The sequence below is a fragment of the Marmota monax genome, unplaced genomic scaffold, assembly GCF_021218885.2.
Source record: "Marmota monax isolate L192 unplaced genomic scaffold, Marmota_monax_Labrador192_F-V1.1 WCK01_AAM20220418_F8-fsc00002, whole genome shotgun sequence".
Taxonomy (NCBI): domain Eukaryota; kingdom Metazoa; phylum Chordata; class Mammalia; order Rodentia; family Sciuridae; genus Marmota; species Marmota monax.
This window is the reverse complement of record NW_026693571.1, coordinates 3,782,860-3,806,123: the sequence shown is the minus strand read 5'-3', so window position 1 is coordinate 3,806,123 and position 23,264 is coordinate 3,782,860. Positions and strand designations below refer to the sequence as shown.

General features: G+C 34.9%; 1 protein-coding gene across 1 annotated transcript in view; it reads right to left on the bottom strand.

Annotated features, from left to right (window-relative positions):
* Ndst4 (N-deacetylase and N-sulfotransferase 4) overlaps positions 1 to 23,264 on the bottom strand; it is a 252,847-nt gene that overhangs the window by 16,078 nt on the left and 213,505 nt on the right. Inside the window, exons 7-9 of the mRNA XM_046459045.2 lie at positions 21,894 to 22,076; positions 6,057 to 6,153; positions 1,138 to 1,261 (exon numbers count right to left, since the gene is read on the bottom strand). Coding sequence (XP_046315001.1) covers positions 1,138 to 1,261; positions 6,057 to 6,153; positions 21,894 to 22,076 — 404 coding nt within the window. The remainder of the gene's footprint in view (positions 1 to 1,137; positions 1,262 to 6,056; positions 6,154 to 21,893; positions 22,077 to 23,264) is intronic.

Genomic DNA, 23,264 nt, shown 5'->3' with positions numbered 1-23,264 from the left:
AAATAAATAATGAGAGCAATTAAGAATTCATATAAGACACTTATTTTCCTCTTTGACATTTGTTATTATGTTTCCCAAATGTGGAGTGTTGAAGAATCTCATCTATATTCCTGCTTAACAATTTGTGTTCCATTTGAATTCACAGATAAGAGAAAACTGCTGTTCTGCTTTTAATAATATGCATGTAATTTCAATACTTAGTCTTTTAAAATTAAGGTAGGGTAGTAATATCCTAGACATAAAATGGTCACATCTCTGCTCATGATGGGAAACCAGATATGCTCACTGGCACTGCTCTTGATTGACATTAATCCTAAATCCTGCATCTAAAAGGAATGGGTCTTTCACTCAGGACAAGTTCATGCATGATGATGACCCACAAAATTGAGGGAAATTTCCTCAGGTAAGATTGGCCTTATATACCTGAGAATTAAAAATTAAATTTAGGACAATATTGTCTTGGCAAATTGGGATAGAGCTAGGGAAAACTCACCAGAGTGAATATCATCTCCAATACCAAGTTTATTCTTTTTTAGTTTATGAAAAATTTTATGATAATTAAAATTACTTATAATTTTTCAAGTACCAATTAACATTTTTTCATGCATGTGTGTTATTAGAGTTGATATGGTTTGGGAAATGCTCTCATTATTTGCATGACAAACATCAGCTTATATTGTAATACAGTATATACAGTCTATGGGGTTAATGAAGATACATGTCACATAGTACAAAATAAAGCAACGTACTGATTTATTTGTTTCCTCAAGCATCATTGTGAAGACAAAGTAATGCGTTTAATAAAAAAATTCAGGCACTGTAAAATAATAGTAGGCTTAAAGAGAATTTTAAATATCCTTATGAATAATTCTGATGAAAAATATCACATAATGTTTTTTATTCAATCATATTAACTTACCAGAAAAATATTATCATTATTGCACTGTCCAAATCAAATTATAGGCAACACTGATTAAACATATCATCATTATAAATTAATTTCTAATTCACTGTGGTAGAATTGAACATAACAAATTTATTCTGTAATTATGCAGATGCCATGCATACATCTATAATTGCTCTGCAGTGATGGAGCATGTGTTCATAATGGAGTTTATTTTTTGTTATTTTTCTTACCAGTCAATTCCCTTGTGATAATTGTTTCCATTAAAAAATTGAACTTCTTCAAATGTTTTGGGGCTAGGGAGATTGCTGATGATAGAAGGGTGCATAAGAAGAAATAAATAAAGTGCAGTTGTTCCTATTACAAAAAAAAGAAGGTAAAGGTTATATGAAATAAAAATGAAAGAAAAATTGTCACTATAGTATTTTCCTTTGCTCAAAAAGTAATATTCAGAAGACCAACTCTTTCCGTTGTCAAAATGATGTCCTTGACATCTCTTAGGTATTTTTCATGTAGTAACAATTCAAGTGTGTCTTTATCTCTCTCTGTGATTCTTTTTACTTAAACATCTGATTTAATATGAGTACACAGAGAAATTAGAACAGACTGATAATCCAGCCAAAGTAGAACTTCAGGAATAATGCAGTTCAATTTCCCTCCTGGAGCATCAAGGGCATGGGGTGCTTCTACCTTTATCTCTAGCATCAGACACAGTACCTGAAACTGATGGGTCCTGAACTGCCATTAAAATGCAGATTAGGTAACTATTCAACAGATGTTGCTGTATTATTCTGTATATGACCCTAAAGTAATGGTTGGTGATAACTCTTGATAAGAAAAACAAGTATACTGCCCTTGATGAATTTAAAGTCCATGCAAGGACTTGGGTCAAGGAAATTTTAATATAGTGGGGAAGATATTATAATAAGAGACAACTAGTGTGCTCTTACAACATTTGAGAAGAATGGGTGATTTAAGTTCTGGGAAGTCAGTGAGGGTTTCCAAAAGGAAGTAATTCTAAAGTTTTTCCTTGAAAACTAAGTGTTACTCAACAAGATTGAAAGAGTAGCTCAGAATTCTAGAAAGATGGCCATTTGAATGTTCTCTCCCAAAAGGACAGGGCAACCAAATCTGATGACTGATATTCAAGGCAGAACAGACTAGCCAGTGGAACCAATTTAGTGTCCACATATAGACATCTCAGATATGATCCATGAAGCTTATTTCTATCAATGACAGGCCAGAGACTGGGAGAAATAGCAGAAAGGACTCATGAAGTGACTGGGTCATCATAGCTCATATAAATCAAGGATTCCCTTCTTGAAAAGTTTCACAACTTTTATGACACATTAGAATAAAGTAGGGTTTTCAGATGTCTCAGACCTGGGAGAACTGGAGATGATATGTGGGTTGGCAGAATAATAATCATTGCAGTTGGGAGATATAGAAGCAGAGGTCATCAGATAAGTGGCATTTTGGTCTAATACAATTCAAACTTTTGTGAGCAAAGGCTACTGTGCTCTAAGAATTAGTGAGACTATCACTTTACACAGTAGACAAGATACAACAGACACATTAAAACATCTATAATGGGTGGCTCTCAGTTTAATAGGATGGAAAAAAATAAGATATTCCCTTATGAAGGCTAATTACTAATTGAAAAGACTTTTAAGAAATAATAATTATAGAATCAAGTCAAACAAACTTAAAAGAAAACTGAAAGAGAGAAAATTGGTTAAAAATTAGAGACTTTGGGGCTGGGGATATAGCTCAGTGGCATAGCACTTGTGAAGCATTGGGTTCGATCCTTAGTAGCACCACATAAAAATAAATAAATAAAATAAAAGTATTCTGTCCATCTGCTATTTGCCGTGGTGCACACCTGTAATCACAGCAGCTCAGGAGGCTGAGGCAGGAGGATCACGAGTTCAAAGCCTGCCTCAGGAAAAGCAAGGCTCTAAGCAACTCAATGAGACTCTGTGTCTAAATAAAATACAAAATAATTCTGGGGATGTGGCTCAATGGTTGAGTGCCCCTGAGTTGAATCCCCAGTACCCAAAACCAAATCAAAATAAAACAAAAATTATTCTGTCCATCTAAAAAAAACACCCAAAATAGAGAATTTAAGACCACCCAAAGAAGTATCTTAAACACAGTGTAAGATTAAAAGTCATGAGGGATGAGAGGAGTCTTGAAGAACTGATCTGATTTGTTCCTGAAAATAACAGGAGTTCAAAAGGATACAATGTGAGAGGAGGAGCAAAAGTGTTTCAGAGAAAAAGTGAATTAGACATAGTCAAAAGCTGAAAGTGTTCACAGAATGCAGAACTGTCTTTTTAAGTTGAGAATTACCTTCAAATATTTAACTCATTATGAGAATGAAGAAGGAAAGAGAAAGAAAGAGATTTCAGAACTACAGGACAGCTAAGAAAAAAATTTAATATTGCTAAGGTTTTGAATGTGGTTGAACCTAGGGTTTAGATACAGGACGATTTCCAAATTATTACTAAACTGTCAATAATATATTTTGTTTTATTTTTATATTTAGTACTGACAATTGAACCCAGGGGTGTTCAGTAACTGTTACATCTCCAGTCTTTTTTATTTTTCCTTTTGAGACTGGGTCTCACTGAATTGCCCAGGCTAGAATTGAACTTGCAATCCCTTTGTCTTAGCCGCCTGAGTCACTGGGATTACGGGCATGCACAACTGTGCCCGGAATTAATAGATATTTTATAATGTCCCTCAGTGATATGAAGAAGTGTTTAATCACTGGGATGCTTGTGGAATTGAATCCAGATCTCCCCTGGGATACAGAGAGTCAAAGCCTTTGTTTTCTGAACCCTATAGATTCATTCCATCAGGAGTTAGAGAACATCAGGAGTCCTCTGACAGAAAGGAGAGGGAAAGTTCTCTCAACAAGGGACAAGAGACACGTGGTTTCATAGTCACAGAATCAGCTCTAAAATCTGGGCTTACAACCTCAAAATGTATACATTTTTATTATCACCTGTGGTTTCATTATCCTTGTCACTCATTCTTATCTAATTTCTTTGATATATCTTGTGAAAGAAGAAGAAAAAGCTTTAGAGTTTGTATACTCTAAGAGAAACTCTACTTATATATAATCAACTCCTCTTTAGTTTTAATAAACCAGAGTAAGACAGCCAAATCATGAGAAATTAATATTGACAATGGGAAAGCTGATCTTCTGGAAGATTTATGGCCAACGAATTATGGTCTTGGAGTTATTGCACAAAAGTTGACCCTATTAGAAATTCTCTTTTTCATGGCAATACTAAAATTTGACTCTGAATGATGAAGTATTCATTGCTGTCTGAAGGAATAGAGAAGGGCTACAATTTGAGCTTTGTGTATCTTAAGTCCAGGGCTACTGTCATCTCTGATTATTTGTCTTCTCTTTGCCCTCATTCCTTGACCTACTTCTAGCCAATGAAAATCCCTCATAAGATTTGGCAAAGGCAAGGTGGGATGTCACATCTGTCCTTCCATTCTCCCACAACAACAGAGAAAACAAGACTTTGAGGACCTCTTTGGTATCTTACATTATTGTAAGGGATGTATGTACCATGTTTAAATTGTTATAAGGCAAGTGCATTTGAGGCCAGATTGTTAGGCTTTATCTGTGACTCCCCTCTAGGGAATTTACAGTCTCTGACAGCAGAGGAAGCTGTGCAAATGAAAATAATACAGAACAAAATATGATTTTAGCCTTCTCTGATTGGGTTTTTAGGAATTATTACAACCATTTTCATATTGGAATAATATTTTCATAGTACATAAAATATTATCATCCAATTTCTTTGTTTGAACATCTTACTTGTTTGTCTTGGTTAAGCCAAAACCAGCAAAAATCTTTATCACTGCCATACTGGTAGGTCAAATATAAAATCTAAAGGCATAACTTACTGTCTTTATAAATACAAAGAGCATGGAGGAAAAACATATTTATCATTACTAACCTGTAATTTTCTAGGAGAACTAAGAAGCAATAATATTCAATGACAGATGACAGAGGACATGCCTTTAAATTAAATTTTTAACATGATTTTACAATATAGGAAGGTTTTATTTCTTTAGTAGTCATTCCAGAGTTAGCACTTATGTAAGGGGTTTGGTAGAAAATTAATGCACATTTTAAACAACAACAACAACACCAAATGATCTATCTGAAAATACATTCTGCTTTTTTCCCCCTCCCTGCACATGTGTTAACTTACTGTGGTAATGCAATTTATATTCCTAGAGGAAGGAAAGATTTCAACAACCAATATCTAATAGTCTGGAAATTTTGCCCACAACCTTTAAAATGATCTACTTGCTTGTATTACAAATATCTTCATCGGGGTCAGGCTTATTTACTACTGCGCCTGTTTGTTTTGGGTTATGGTTTGTGCATTCACTGATGAAAATGCTTTCAGTCAAAGTAGTGAATTCAAAATACAGCAACTCAATAAAAACTTTAATTAATCAGGACATGAGCAAAGTGTATAAACCTGTCACATACTGAAGAAAGTATAAAATATTCTAATTGAAAGTGTCATCTTATTGGTGAAATACTTGCACTCTCTTTTACCATGTTCTATTACAGTTGTCCTTTAACGCATGAGAAAATACCAAGGAAAAAATGGCTGGTAAAACTCAGGTTTATCAGAAAATAAAGCATATTAGTGCTAATTGATTATTTTTATAAATCACACATGTAAGATATTTGAAAGCAACCATGGCAGTGGCTCTGGACAAAAATCAATTCAAAGCTCATGTGCAGCATAAAATAGCTTAAGTCTGTTCAAATCACTTTTTCATACCTTAATTCAGGAATTAATTAGCAAAGATATAAAGAGTAAAAATTAAAAGTCAGGTGACACATAAATTCAAAATCTTCAAAAATTGGGCTTGTACCTTGAAACAGCTTTAAAATCTGTAATTAGAGCATTTAATGGCAACATTAAGGTCTTCATGAGGTTCCTGGCATATAGGGACTTCATGGGGAAGAAAAGCAATTCAATAATGAATTTGCATGGATGTCAAAAAATTTCACAAAGCAAAACCTGGTCCCATGATGCCATACAAAAATAGTTTGCATAATAATAATAATAATAAAGCAAGTAGCACAATTGACTGTGCTTACCTGTTTTTTGAGGCCCAATCACAAGGAATTTTGGTAAGTGGTCACAAGTTTTCTCCCTAGACCAGATGTCCTTATGTCGTTTATCATCACATGGATTCTGCAAAAAGGAAGAATAGTAAATCTTACTGAGTGTTGCAGGCCTGTCTCTATTCCCTAACAATCCTTCAAAAGGTGAGATCAAATTCTTGTCTGATCCCCTAGAGCCAGGCATTAGATCCTACTCTGGTTCTCTGATTTCTAAATTCTTTTCTTACAAAGGGATTGGCGTCTTCTGTCACCTCAAGCCTGCAGCTCAGCATCAGATAGTTCTACTGTCATCACCTGATGTTCGGCTGGGTACTAAGTCCTGAGATACTACTCTATTCAGGGGGTTTTGTTTTACAGCTGCCTATTAGAAACCTTAACTAGACTTTTGTCATAGTTTCACAGCTCATTTTCAATTCTAATGGAAACATCTAAATATTAGAGGCCAAATATAAATATTTTCAGTTGTTTCCCATTCAAAGGGATTTTCTTTGACAAAAATTTCTTGATAGTTCCAGTCAAATGAATTGTTTTTAATTACAATTCCTTTGACCATTTTGCTAATATCAAACTTCTCAGCATTCTATTCCAACACAGAATATGTTTATCCAATTAAAAACTGAAGATCTATCTAGAAATGCTTATTACAATTCAAGTTCCAAAGTTCAATTAAAGTATACAAAAATTAATCTCTATTCCATTTAAACTCTCAATAATTACTTTGCTAAATCTCCATCTACACTACTTGGAAATTTTGTTTTAAAAAGAAGAAAGTAAAAATCATTAAAGGAAGATATTACTTAAATATATATTTAAGTATTTTTTTTCCTTAAATAATTACTATCAATTTGTTTTTAGATGCCGTCTCACTATGTTGTCAAGACTAGCCTCAAACTCCTGGGCTCAAGTGATTCTCCTGCCTCAGCCCATTAAGTAAACAGGACTATCAGCATGTACCACCATGCCCAGCTCAAATTTTATTTTAACAATTTTTTTTAAAATGCTTGAGAAAAATTATTTTCCTCAATTAAAATTTTAGCATTTTTTTTTCAAAACTAGGGCTTTAAAATCAATTCTTCTTAGTATCATTATATAGCCTGAAAGGAACTGAAATATATTGACACTTGGCAAAACCTAACACTGGCCCATTATATTGATGACATGGTGTTAACTGGACAACTGGCAAGCATTCTGGCTGCCTACAGTTCAGAGGATGGAAAACAATCATAAAATTTTTGAAGTCTACTACCTTTGAAGTTCCTAGAGGTGTGGGCATCTGGAACTCACTTGGACATCTTGTCCATAACAAAGGGTGAGTTATTGTACTGTGTGATTTTTAAAAAATATATTTTTAGTTGTAGATGGTCATATTTATTTGTTTGTTTGTTTAATGTGTTTCAGAGATTTGAACCCAGTGCCTAACACATGCTAGGCAAGTGCTCTACCACTGAGATACAACTCCAGCTTTACTTTATGATTCTTATTGCTAAGAAGGAAGCACAGTGCTTGATAGACTTCGTTGGGCTTTGCAGGCCAAAGTATTGCTCGGAAACAATTATCGCTTGTTATGAAACATTTTGAATGGGGCCCAGAGTAAGGAACGGGTTTGCAGGGTAAAGCTGAGGTAAAAACCACCATTACATTTGGCCCATATATCCTGGCAGACTTTGATACACTATGGCATCTGTGTCAAGTGGAGTTTCTGGAAAGCCATTGAATAAAAACCCAATGTACACACCTAAGGTTCTATAATAAGGTACACCCTCTAAAGAAAATAATCCAAACAACAGTTTCTGATTTTATGTTGGACTCCAGAAGACAATGTTTATCTTTGGTCATTCATGTGATCATGTTGTCATATCTATTGATCATTAACTGGTACTGACAAATCCACCAAATAAGTTCAGGTGTGTCCAGTAACAATTTGTTGTACAATGAGAGTGGTACATCTGGGATTGGCCTCATGCTGAGAGCTTATAAATAAGTGTCTCCTGTCCCTATGTCACTGGACACGGTTCCACTGATACCTTTCCATCTGCTTATTTATGTAGTTTCATGATAGGTTTTCTTCTAGGTAACAAAGAGGGAAAAATCCAAGCGTGGATCATGAAAGGGTTGACTCATGTATTGGTAGAAGCCTGTGAACTCCTGATACATTGTAGCCCTCTTTAGGGAAGGGGGTCCTGAAAACATTGGCTAATGCCTCCAATTGGCAGAATTTTGGACAATGTACTTGTCATCTATTATTTTTGTATGTGGATAAAGTAGTAAGCAGCCAAAGGTAAGGATGTGACAGACTATTCAGCAGTGATGAACAGCATAGGACAAGTTGGCCATACAACTTGAAATAACAGCCTAGGAAGATTATGGTTTGTAACTGCTAAGGAAGAGGCATGTGAATATAGCTATGATCCAGAGTGAGCAAAGAGAATTTGCATTGTATTTTAATGTACAATCAGAGAGTATCCAATGTAGAAGAGATGCTAAACAACCAAATGGACAGTATGATCCAGCCAGTTCCAGGTATTACCAGATGTTACCAAACCTTTCTTCTCACTACCCCACTGCTGATGCGTAGGGCTCACGAATGCAGTAGCCATAGGAACAAAATGGAAGCATGCATGGGCCTTTTCTCCTCTAGTCTGTTCAATTTACTGTTGCTGCTGAATATCTGACCTGACAGTAACAGAAATCATTTGTAAATCCCAGAAATAGCATTTTCTTGTCACTTAGTGTGAAATTGATTATATTGGACACTTCCATCCTGAAAAGGGCAGTGATTCATCCAGATCAGTCCTGACATATATTGAAAATATTCATTTACCTTCTCTGCCCACATAGTCTTGGCCATCACAGAGTGACTCATTGACATGTTACTGCATATAATATATATTTTTTTAGATAAAAGGAGCCACTTTCTGGTAAAGGAAGTGTGGTAATGAACATATGACCATGAGAGTCACTGGTCCTTCAACTTATCCCACTATCTAGTGAAAAGACCTATTGCAAGATGAAATTGAGGCTCCTGCTTGAAGATATAGTGGACTCTTTAAATAGAAAGCTAGTACCTGGTGCCATGTCTCCAAAGTATAGTATAGTTAAGTTCAGGAATGAAGGAATGGATATAGGAGCAGACCTATTCACCGTCAATCTCATTCTGTAGTTTCATTTCCATGACTTCATGTTCTGTGTGTCTTGGAGTTCTAGTTCCTGAGGAGGAAAACTCCCACCAGGGGGCTGGTAGGAGTATGACCAGACTGGAATGTGTAATTTCTGCCTGGTCACTTTGGACATCTTGTGCCAGTAGTCTAGCAGACAGAAATGAATCATCCTCCTGGAGATGATTAAGCTGGATCATCATGAGGAATCAGTGTAGCTACCACACAGTGGGAATAGGAGAATTGTGTTTAGCACTCAAATAATCCACTAGGATGCTCAATATGTCCGCACCTGGTTTGGTTGTAAATGGGAAAGTACAGCAACCGTTGTCTGACAAATGCTGGGTGACAACCAGAACAGAGTCACCACAGTGAGCTCCTTGCTTCACAACTTAAGTTATTATTATTGAAGCACACCTTTTCTTTGTCATATCTTGGGGCAATTTGTAAGAGGTGAGTTAGTGGAACAAACTACAGCTACGGGGACTGATTTGGTTCTGAGACTAGCCGAGTCCACAGTCACAGCTTCTAGAAACAGCATGAGCCAAGGGAGAGGGAAATCCAGAAGAGGGGACAAGGTGGGAGAAAATTTGCTTTCAGTTTGAGGACTAAATGCAGCAAGGCAGTTATACTTTCTCATAATAACTCTTTTCCTTTAAGTTTCTCCAGGGGTTATGTTCATAGAATCTTAGAAAAATTTGGGGGACTACCCATAATAAAAAACCAAGTGGAGCTGAACAGGAACTAGGAGTATACTATGGTGGATGTTCTTTTCTACAGTAAAAATATCTTTTTTTGTGTGTGTGTGCAACTTTACCCTATCTGCCCCCTCCCAACCCCTCAACAGCTAATGGCCTTCAGTGGGGCAGATTGAGAATGATCCTGGGCTTGTGGATAAGAGCCTTATGACAGACCCTCCCCACTCTCAAGGGGTGGCTGATGCAAAGGTACAAGAGACAGACCTGCTGGTCTTGAGGTGAAGCAATTGTGTGACTAACTGTCCCTGAAGACCAAGTCAAGGTGATACTTTGCCAAGAACACATCTTCACCCAGGGTTTTCCCTTTATTTGTTCAATCACACAACTTCCTTATAGTTTTTTCCTGAAAACATTTCTTCAATAAATCATTTACAGCTGAATCCTTCTCTCAGCTTCTGCTTCTAAAGAACACTACTTACGGGCAGTGACCATTCACATTCTATGAAATTAAAAGATGCACTTGATACAAATGTGTTTTCTATCCTCAACTCCCACTGGAATAAGCATAAAGCACAGAATAAAAAGGCTAGCAATGTATACATACAGACAGCTGCATTATGTTAGAATTTACTTTGGAAAAGATTTTATATATCTTGGATTTTTAAAAATTTGTCTTAAGAAAGGACAACAAAATTAGTTAATTAATTAATTAATTAATTGAATACTGTATTTCAACAGAAATATTTTATACTCTATTAAATAATAAATTTAGTATTCAGTACTCATTTTTAAATCCTGCATAGTCCTGCTTTAGTTTAACTCTCTAACCATGTTTTCTACTGTTACAAGAAGACTAAACAATTCTCCTTTCCTTTAGCTAATATTGGAACATCCATATTTTGCTTAGTATATAGGTTTCTAGCAAGGGACCACGCTTCACAATCTCTCTTGACTTTAGTTTTCTTTAAATGGATAATTGCAGTTCATTGGAAAGAAGTCAAAATAATGTAAAGTATTCTCTTAAGGTAAAGCCACTCTCCCTGGGTCTCCCCTGTCCCACTTACTGCCATCTGTGACATGGCTACAATTGCAGCCTGTGCCTTGAACTCAGGTGGAAGCCATATATTGAAGAACTTGTTGGCCTGGGGACTGTGGCACAGAGTTGTCTGTCTCCTAGATTGCCTGTCCACTTTGGGGGCAGTTATGTGAGTGAGACACACATTTCCATGTTAGTTAGCCAAGGATTTTTTGAATGTCATAATTACAACTTCACTGTACTCCAGCTCAATATATTTCAAGGTACTTGTCTATGAGTAGGTAAAGAGCTTGTGCCAGAATGAGAATCAATGAATTTCTTGCTTCAATGACAATATCCTGTTACAAGATAAAAATAAAATGCAGCTGAAACAACCAGTGTGCTTAGTGACACAGCTGATTTACAGTCTGGCATGAGCTTCTTGTCCCATGGTGTATCAGCGACAATTTAAACCCGTTCGTGGATGACACTTTGGTACTAATCTGAGTTAACAACTGCTGACACCAACCCGCTGCTTCAGCTATACTGTATTCACTCTCATAGAAAAATCCATGACTGCCTCTGAATCTTTGAAGAATTAATTTTTCTATACTATGCTCATATTTACCCCAATTCACAGTTAAATTTGATTGTTCTGGTTTAAGCTAATGTCCACCATAAGCTTCCCCTACTTAATTTATAGGGATAGCCTAGGCCAGTCATGAAGAGCAAGAGCTCAAAAGGAACACTGCCTATGCCTTAAGTCTTTTTCTAAATTCTCTGGATCTTGGTTTTCTTAACTACAAAAATGGTCAATAGTCTCTACTTCATATGGTTGTCAAAAGCCTTAAATAGGTTAATAAGTTTAGAATGATCAAATTATGCTGTATATAAGAGGATGTTTATTATTTGATTCCACATTGGCTCTTTCTTTCCATTTGTCCAGATTAGTAAAGCAACTGGAGCAAAAGGAAGAGGTTAATTGTACTGATAGACTGGTTTATTGCAAGTATCCATCTGAAGAACAGACTTCCTGGACCACTTTCAAAATCCCTGGGCACCTCTGTTGACTGACCCTCCACAGGAAAAGTTTCATTTCACAAGTCAGAGTAGACTTCAGGAATGTGTGAGTTGCTTTGTAGAGAAATACCTTGGAGTTTCTTCCACAGATTTCAGGATATAGACTACCCTGCCAGATGATCACGAGGCCCCTGTGTAACCCTAGTTCAACTTATGAATGATTTTCTTGGCTTTTGCAACTTATCCAGTCAATAGTTTCAGCACTTCTTATCATTTCAGGTCTCAATTCAATTATTGCCCATGTGCTAATAAAAACTATCAAATAAAGAAAAAAAAAACTCCATGCAGCTGGTCTTCCCTGATGATCATACTTCTTCCTACTTTTGTCTATGATGATTTCCCTTCATGATTTCTTCATTTATAGTATTTATATTATTATTTTCTTCGTGTGTATATGTCTTTACATAGTATAGTTGTTATCCCTAGTAATTCTTTTTTTAAATTGGTTGTTAAAAACATTACAAAGCTCTTGACATATCATATTTCATACATTAGATTCAAGTGGGTTATGAACTCCCATTTTTACCCCAAATATAGATTGCAGAATCACATCGGTTACACATCCACATTTTTACATAATGCCATATTAGTAACTGTTGTTTTCTGCTACCTTTCCTGTCCTCTACTATCCCCCCTCCCCTCCCCTCCCATCTTCTCTCTCTACCCCATCTACTGTAATTCATTTCTCTCCTTGTTTTTTTTTTCCCATTCCCCTCACAACCTCTTATATGTAATTTTGTGTAACAATGAGGGTCTCCTTCCATTTCCATGCAATTTCCCTTTTCTCTCCCTTTCCCTCCCACCTCATGTCTCTGTTAAATGTTAATCTTTTCCTCCTGCTCTTCCTCCCTGCTCTGTTCTTAGTTGCTCTCATTATATCAAAGAAGACATTTGGCATTTGTTTTTTAGGGATTGGCTAGCTTCACTTAGCATAATCTGCTCTAGTGCCATCCATTTCCCTGCAAATTCCATGATTTTGTCATTTTTTTGTCTCAACTAAAATGTTAAGTTCTCTGAAGACAAGGCCTCTCTCTTCTTCATTGCTATAATAATACACGCAGTGCCTATTAAATGTTTGTATACCAGAGGACTGACTGATTGACTTAGGAAAGACACAGTAAATATTTAGCAATAGGCACAGGCAAATTTTGACATATGTTTAAAAATTAACATAATATGAACTGTGTAGAAATTTTGCTTCTGAAACCCCCCCCCACACACACACACAAAAATTGAAAATCTCCAGCTCTGTCCTTCACTAGAAGCTAGTTCTTTCTAAGTGTTCATGCCATCACTTCAGTATCATATAACTGCTTTATTTGCAAAGAACTTCATTCCTCAATTGTGTTTGGCAAGATGAATGTATTTTCCACGACCTACAATTATTGAATTTCCCCACACGTAGCTCAGCAAAGGGCAAATATCAGAGTAGGTGTTCTATTCATTTGCTCAGAAGGTTTCTTTATGCTTAGCAAAGGTAGAAGAGTGAACCAATGGATTATTTGGTGTCATTGTTGAAAGTCAAACTCTTATCTGTGAGATCTTTCCTGTTTCTCATATGTTCGATGAGGCCACTTATCTTCTTTATTGCAGTATCCATGTCTTTCTCATTCTAATTTCTTCTTGCAAAACTGGTGAAATAAATGTTCACAGACATAGGCAGATCTAATATAAAACTTAAAAAGAGTTTTCTTTTTCTCTTTACACACAGAACACGGATAGACATGTCTTTATTTGTAAACAATGATGCCAGTTATATCTAGTTGTACTTTTCCAGATGTTATATCTATAGGAGCAAACTATCAAATAAAATTATTGGGATGCTGTTACAATATTTGCTATTCCAAATGTTTTTATTGCTAATAATCAAATTTACATTACTTCTCTTCTTCCTGTAGGTATTTTACAGTCCCTGGCATTTGTATTCTTCAAATTCAGCAGATTGCCTTTCTTTATAACTGTGCTGTCTCTATATTGTGCTATTTGAAGATTTTCCAGATGCCTGTATTTCTGCTTTTACCCTTTTTGCCAGCATATTTCCCCTTTTGTCTGATAATCACAACTTTATTAGCAGAGTGTTTGCATTTCTTATTTTATATTCTGGAAATGTTTGTTCAGATTTTTTCCCTACTCTGACTTTCCTTATGTTGTCTGAATATTTGAATACCAGCAAATATAATATCCAACTTTTATTGATTACCTTCTATATTCTAGGCACTTGCTTGACATAGATTATTACTAATCCTCAAAGCAGTCTGGAAAGGCAGATATTATTATCCCTTCTTTACAGCTGAGGATGCTGAGATGCAAGGTGTTTTAGTCAGGTCTTGCTGAAGGTCACCTAGCAAGTTGGTTTCAGATATGGATTCCTAGGCTGGGATTGTCTGGGCAGTTAAATAAAGTGTGTGTGTGTGTGTGTGTGTGTGTGTGTGTGTGTGAGAGAGAGAGAGAGAGAGAGAGAGAGAGAGAGAGAGAGAGACTATTATGAAGGTCAAAGAATCTTCCCCGAAAAAAGCTTAAGGGTTCCCCTGTACCTTTATAATTTGTTCTTTTTCAATTGTTTTAATTTTAAAAGTCAAAAAGTTACAAAGCAATTACATTCATCCTTTTTCATTCTCTGGTCTGATCATTCCCTCTGAAAATGAAGCTTCAGTAATGTTAAACCATAATTTACCATTTTAAGTATCCAGCACTATAGATATAGTTAAACTTTAAAAAAAGAAATTCAGTTGTTATTGCTTTAGGCAGCACCTGGTTATAGTATCAGTCTAGTGAAAATGCATGTAACTCAGCTCTCACAGAGGGAAGGTGATACGGGCAGTTTTGTACAAAGAATATATGAGGCAAATTTACTTTTAAGTAGACATAAATAAGGTGGGCAGAAGACTCCCTGAAGCAATGGTCAAGGCTTTGAAAGGGCAATAAATTCTCATGAAATTATGTTACTTAGAAGGATAGAAGCACCCATATTTTTTCTCTCCAAAAGTAAAAATTGCAAATTTGCAATCAAACTAAAACCATGGATTTTTAAAAACAAACACCATACTACCTACTTTATTTTGAAGTCCATGTTTTTATAGATGCACGAAAATAACTTCTGTTTTCATTAGATCTCATCAAGCCTACATTTCCCTTTTACCTCTAAAAACCAAAATCAAAACCAAAAACAAAAACCCCAACCTGCTTTTCTCATCTCTTCTCTACATCCTTCATTGACAAGGACACTGAGGAATTCTCAGTTCAAGATTGATTATCCCCATCCATATCATGTGCCTGTTCCAGATAACTAGGACATACCTAGAGCTTAATAGTTGAAACTTTAGAAACACCCGGTGCTCACAGTGAAAGGATGATTTTGTTAATTACAAACATTTTAGAGGTTATTGGTTTCCTCCTCATTTCCCCTTGGCTTGCCTTCTGCTATTCTGACCTCACTGTCTGAAGAATGCTATAAAAGGCGATTTAAAAAATTACCTTTTATCCCTCCCTAAATGGTTGTGTTGTTTAAAAATCTATCCTGCTTATTAAGTTTTGCTTTGTCATTTCCACAAACACCCTTTTCCAAGTCTTTTTTTTTTTTTCAGGCTGATGACTTCCAACTTTTTGTCTTTCATTGTCATTTAAGCCTAATGCAACCCATGTGCACTACTGAGGCATTTTAAGCGGCAAGGGATGTTTATTCTCAACACTTTAATCAGCAAATGCATGTGGAAAATCTCTGAAACAAACCCCATCTTTTTACCAGGATTCCGATTCTCTTTGTCCTCCATGTGAAAGCCATTTAGCCCCTTGGTATCTTGGAAAAGCCTCCCCTTTGCTGAGTGCACTGGTTCATAATGGATGCTCTCTGTATAGAACTCCTGTGGCACATGAAAGTCTCATCATTTTTCAGACTTTTCTACCAAAGTACCCTGAATTACGGATAAGGATAAATGCCAGCCTCTGGGCTGGGGCTGGAGGGCCTTAGCTCTGTGTGTGTTTGGGTAGGTGACAACTTCAAGAGTATGGCTTTAAGCAGAGCATTTCTGTGGTGTATTCTAAACATCTTTGTGTTCCTCATCATATTATACCCATGTTTACTTAAATAAACCAATACTATTGGCCTTTTTCCAAGAAATATCCTCATAGTAAAATGTTTGCATGTTTGCTTTGTAGCTCTATCTGTAAACAGAGGACTCCACCCTCCAGCAAGTAGTACTTTTTATTTTTGTTCATATTTTTATTAATATCTTTATAGGGAACAGATCACCAAGTCAATATAAAAAAATGAATTTCCAAACTATTATGGATTAGATGGCTGAATAGTGTAATTAGTTCATCATATGACATTAAGTTACTAGAAGTTTCTGTAAAGCACACTATTCTATAAAGAACACTTTTTTTTACTTGAATGAGGTGCTCAAATATATTTTTTCTCCATCCTTTTATAAACATATTTTTATGAAGATTTTAGTTCAGAAAGTATCAAAGTGTTATAATATTTTATATTTTATGGAGCTCTCTGCAAGTAGTTTTTCTATGACTGAAACTCAGTAATGGCTTGTGTGAAGAATTCGATACCTGACAAGAACATGTTTGCTATTGAATGACAAAAAATGGAAACTCTAAGATTTATGTCACTATTTGGGGATGTCACAATATCTGACCTTCTTGTATAATCTGAACAGTGACGTGCTTCATTGTAAATTAAAGAATTAAAATCACAAGGACTTATTTTCATATTTGAGGGGCATTCCTCAATGATAATAATATTATTGAGTTAAGAAACATAATGTTATTGAGTTAGGAATAGAGATGTAGCATGGTATAATAGAAACTTAAAATTTTGATTAGAAAAAAATATTTTAGATGATAATGAAGTCTGTTTCTCACTATGTCATTTGTGAAGTGGTAAAAATTATACTGACCATTTCACTGGAAAAGCCAAAAGAGCAATGAATCAAAATGAAAAATATGCAATTGTAGTACTTTGGTTTTCCTAGCTGTGGGTTAACTATTCTCTAATAATTTTTCCTTATTATTTCTCTCCTACAAACAAGTTCTATCACTTTTTATTTGACAGTCTTACTCTTCATAGCCATGAAGCTATTTAGGGACTACTTCTCTCATATGTAGATTGTTTTTATAACTTCTCCTCTCTTTTCTTCTTTAGTTGTATACAATACCTTTATTTTGTTTATTTATTTTTATGTGGTGCTGCGGCTCGAACCCAGAGCCTTACACATGCTAGGCAAGTGCTCTACCACTGAGCCACAACCCCAGCCCACCTCTCTTTTCTTTCCTGTCCTGAAAAAAAAAAGTCTTCTCCTATTATCCATATCGACTAACATTTTTCTCTTGTCAATTCACTCTCACCTGTAGAATGTACATCTAATTGCTCCATATTGCCAATCAAATACAAATGATACTGGTGGGTTCCAAAGCTCTCCCGTGGTCTTTAACCTGTTCCTCAAGGTTATTTCCCATTATGTTCTGACTTCTAAGAAACAAGTGCTGTATTTCTATTATTCTTTGCACACCTCTCCTTTGCTTATTCTGTTATGATACTTTAATAAGAGGCTATTGTGCTATGTTAAGTTCTAGGTTATAAATATAAATAAACATCATCTTGATCCTCAAGGTTTGGTTGAGATAGCAGATGACAGGCAGAAGCAATATCGAGTGATAAGTGCAGTAACAATTATTAATGTTATAGAGTGCTAAAGAGAGGAATAAATATGAAGACAAATTTACAATGTCATTTCATTACTAAAACAAGGCGATATTACAGTTTGCAAGTTCCATGAAAGTACAGACCTTTCTTATTATTATGTAGGTCCTTCAAAAGTACAGGGTGAATAAATGCACACCGAAAGCATAACCCTGAAATTTCATTCTATGAAGGGGGTGATAGAAGTGGGTTTGTTTTTCTAAGTGCAAAACCACCATTTTGTTGAAGCTGTACTGGAGTAAGAATAAGAAAACCTGAAAAAAAAGAAAAAGAAAAAGAAAAGAAAACCTGGACTTTGGTCCTGGCTCATGTCTAACAAGTCAATTGACTTAGAACATCTCACTAGTTGACATCCACTTCTTCTCTCAAATGAGTAAGTTGGGCTAAATGTCTCCAACTTCTTCTGCTCTTTCGATCTATAACTCTCCGTGTCAGCATTCATTCATTACTTCACTGGACACATATTAATCGAACCTAGAGTCTGTGTGGTGCTAGATCTTGTGATTTGTTTATGTCACAGACATTCAAATCTCATCCTTTCTCACTGGAGCTGGATGCTCTGACGGCTAGAATCAACAAAAGTGCTAACCACCTAAGGGTAGCAGACTGTGATTTACTTTCTCACTTCTTTAACCGTGGAGACACAGGCATGGACAAGAGAAGCTGCAGCTCTTTGAGCATTCCCCTGGTCACACGGGCAGGCAGGAATCCACATCACACTTGGCATATTTGTTGATAGTGAGTCTGCGGAGTGACTGAGTGAAGATTGAGACTGAGCTAACCTGACAGCTTGAGAGCTTAAAAGCATCGATTAGGGAATGCACAAGAATTTGACCTTCCCGGGCCTCCCTGTTTTGGTTTTGGTTTCTATAATAAGAGAGAGAGAGAGAGAGAGAGAGAGAGAGAGAGAGAGAGAGAGAGAGAGAGAGGTGGGGGGGGGGTGGAGAAGAAACTATTCTTTCCTGGTTTGCATGATTATTCTGTCAAAACAGTAAGGGACATGAATTAATAACTACCTTTGAGCATAATTTTAAGACTCTTACACAGGAGGGGCTTAACTGACAAACAGTCGAGGGATTGCATTCCATGTGTGTCCGCAGCACACACTACTATATTAATCAGCCTTAGAAGAATCAATTTCCCGTGAGACAGGAGCACAGATGCATCTTGTTTGTACTTATCAGCCCAATGGCAGATATTCACATTGCACTTTTTAATTAGGTGATAAAGCAGCCTCACATATATGGTAGTGGTGCTAATGAAAATTTACATAAGGAACTAAAGAAAATTCAATAGATGTGAAGATTACCATTTTGCACTTTTTTATTTCTATTTGTGGTAATAAAAAAGTGTGAATTGAAAATCTAAAGAAAAATAATAGTTGATTTACTTTTAAAAGAGAATAATACTAAATAAGAACTCCTCATGAACACAAAAAGGTATCTGAATATTTCATTTTGACAGTATGTAACAATGACAGAGTCCTCATATTTATCTCTCCTAACTCCAGAGTCATGATTAATGGACTATAAAATGTTTACCAATAAATGCTAAGTTTGCTTATCTGTTCTTTTTAATAATTAAATTTTTATTGTATAAAGGAAATACCTTCAGCTTTCTGTTCCATATTGTAGACATAAACATGAAAGAAGAAATAATCTTCAAGGAAAAGAAATAAAGGTTTTATGCACTTTGTCATTATTTCACCACTTAGAGTTTTTTGGACATCATTTATAATTGGCAAAGTTTATCCAATTTGCTGCAATCAGTTGACTGCTCTTAAAATCTCAAGCATCTAAATTCTCTCTTGAACTTAATACTCTTCTATTTTCTATTTCTTGTTAAATATACTTCAGATTATGTGACACTTTTATTTTATTTTATTTATTGAGAATGTTTACAACTTTATTTAATTTTTAGGTAAAAATAAACAATATAAATAATATAATTCATAAGGTAGCAAAGGGAATATTTCAATAAAAACATTTCTTATTGAGTGTAACTTAAATACTCTTGCAATAGATTGCTATGATAATATATATGAATATTCCTAAACTTATATGAACATTAGTAACAAAAATTTGCGAATTCTATGAAATAGTTTCTGATTAATTATTTTATTTGTTTATTAATTTTATTGGTATATTCATTATTTAATGTATTATTTTATTGAGGCTATGATCAATTGTTTATTGATAAATAATTAATATTAATGTTAATATTATAATATAATTATACCTTCCAAAATATCATAATTCTATAAAGAATAATTGCAGTTTATTATTATTTTATTTCTTTACTTATTTATTTATTTGCAGTTCTGGGGACTAAGCCTTCATACATGCTAGGAAACTGTTCTACCACTGAGCTACAACCCCATCCCCATTTTTTATTTCAATTTTATATTGTATCCCTAATTCATTAGCACAATATCTGATAATTTTATATTTAAAAAACATTTAATCAGTATTTAGAATCATTATCTTAACCAAATCATATTGGAGTAGCCATATGTTTGATTATATTCCCATTGTAAAAAAGTGTTTCAATGATAGCAAAACAATATTAATACATAAATATTTTTATTTTATAAAGTTCAAAAAATATGACAATTTATTTCATTATTTTAAAACCAGAACCTCTTTTCTCCAAAAGAAAAGAGAGTTGAAGGCCATTGATTGATTCTTTTTATGTCAGCCATCTGTCTGAAACTTTGATAATTTGGCTGCTTTCTATTATTACTGAAACATAAATTATAGATATTTCATATATAAACATGTAAGAAAATAAGTGACTTACGATCAATGATTCATCAATTTTACAAAAGCATGTGAGCCATTGAGTAATCATCATTTATGGGATATAATGCTTTGCATTTATAAAACCATCTTTTAATGTGACTCCACACACTCATAAAAAATTGTTTCTATTTGTCTAAGTTGTATTCCAAAAACCAAGCAACTTATCTGAAGGGAAGAGAATTAACGTGAGCAGTTCAATGTAAACACAAGTGGCGAGTGTCTACTGGATAAATCAGCAGAATATGGCATGACTTAGCAGAGCAGTCAGTTTAAAACACATTTCAAAATATGATAGTGGAAAAGAACAAACCCTACACAGGATCTGAGGGAATGTGTCATATCTTATTCTTTGTATGCTCTAGAGCAGGTAGATTGCCTTACACATAGCAGATGCTCAATAAAAATGTCAAAAGACTTCCTGACTGTGAAGATATAGTCAAATGAAACATGATTTATGGAAAAAGAAGAAACAATCTTAATGAGGAGGAGAGAGGTAGTAAAAATTCTGTTTTTGCAGTAATTTCTCATTAATGATGATACTACTTCTCTAGAGACTGCTTAGCAGGGGAACATCTGATCTGCTCTCTGTAGCCAGCTTATTGATTGTGTGGGTCGATATAATCTGATGCATAAAGAACTAGGAGAGTGGGAGGCAGCATTTTCCTGGCTAACTGCTAAGAAGCAGATAGTTTACACTTGATGCATCCAAGCTGAGTGGCCCCACGTGAAGTTGAATTATCGGTAAAAGAAATCCTAAAATTGACAATTCTCTTTATTAGTAGGTCTAATGTTAGTGAAAAATTAGTAAGATTTAAAGAAAAGTGAAGATATGCTAAGGAGACACTAAATCTTATGGGCACTAGGGAAAACTTTGCTTTTCCTTTTTTGTATGTACTGTATTTTGAACATACAGATTAGAATCTAGTTACAGGGTCTTAGATTATCTTGATTCTTGGTTTCTATGTCCCAAATACTCAGTGCTAACCATTTTTTGATAGTATTTTTTAAATTAAATTATTTGAGTGCTAACCATTTTACTGCTAGTTAGTATATATGCTGCAAACTAGTCAAATCTTTGGCATGGGGAGCACACCAACAATATAACAGCATCCTCAATGCAAAACTTTCAAACTGATCAAACAAATAACCCAGGAATAGAAATAAAAACATTTGATATGTAATACAAATAAAAATATTGTTGAAGAAGAGAATGAGGCTATTATTGGATAGGAAAACAGCTTGTGTTTAAATGTCAGTTTTAATATGTCTGGCAGATTTCCCAACACATATTAGATAGTCACAAATTGCTAGTTTCTTTCCCTCTACCCCAGGAGAGAATATTAAATGTTACCTGCCAGAGAGGGTCTTTTTGCTCAGGAAAGAGCTCAAAGTACTTGTGAGCCAGTTGCACTGGAGGCAGAGTTTGCAGCTTCAGGTTGGTCCAGCTGTGCACGAAGTTGGCCAAGTTCACAAAGGTATACAACCCCAGACGATCATTTCCATAGTTAGATAAATGGGTCATGAAAATACTGATCTGAAAGATAGATAAAAATGACTACATAATATCATCTGCTTAAGCTCAAAAGTGGCAGCAAAATCTCCAGGAAGCATGTCACCTTACCTTGGAATTTCATGGGAAGTACAATTATCTTTTTATAGGGAAGGACCCACATTTAATTTCTCCATCAAACTAACACTTAAATTCACTCTTAAAGTTGTTATTGAGATTGGCATTCCCTCTCTGCTTATCCAAAGTATAGTGTAAATTTTCAATATCAGTTTTTTCCCTGTTATGGAATCAGTATCATCAAATCATCAAATCAAGTAATTTTCAAACTACTGAAGCATCAGAATCAGATCAGTTCTAAAATTAAAACATTGGTTTAGCTATTTTCTGATGTAGATACACACACACACACAAACACACACAGAGTTTGAAATAGAATCAGACTTCAGTATACTTGTTTATTATCTAATGGAGATTTTTTAGTGCAATAAAGGATTTTGATTGCTTTCTGCATAAAGAAATGATAAATGCTTGAGGAAATACCTGATTTGCATATTATGCAATATATATTTGTTGCACCATCACATAGTACCCCAGTAATATGTTCAATTTTTATGTTTTAATGTATCAGTTAAAAATTTAATTTCATAAAACTAATAATGTTTGCACAGAAATTGATTACATTTATCCATACTCACTAATCTTCTTACAATTTTTTATTATTTTTTAAATTTTTTATTGTTGGTTGTTCAAAACATTACATAGTTCTTGACATATCATATTTCACACTTTGATTCAAGTGGGTTATGAACTCCCATTTTTACCCCGTATACAGATTGCAGAATCATATCAGTTACACATCCATTGATTTACATGTTGCCATACTAGTGTCTGTTGTATTCTGCTGCCTTTCCTATCCTCTACTATCCCCCCTCCCCTCCCCTTCCCTCCCCTCTTCTCTCTCTACCCCCTCTACTTCTTACAATTTTTTAAACCTCAATGTTAACTCTAAAATTATATGGCATTTCAGTTACTGTTGTTCTTTTGTGTATATAAACTAAGGAAAATGAAATATAGATTGTTCTGGAGAGACCAACCAAAATTCTGAATGTAATTATAGTGATAATCTAATTTACAATCTATCAGGCATTGTAACAGGAATTAAAAATACCAAATAAAGGAGAATGACATAATTTTGATCTAAATTGCAGAGAT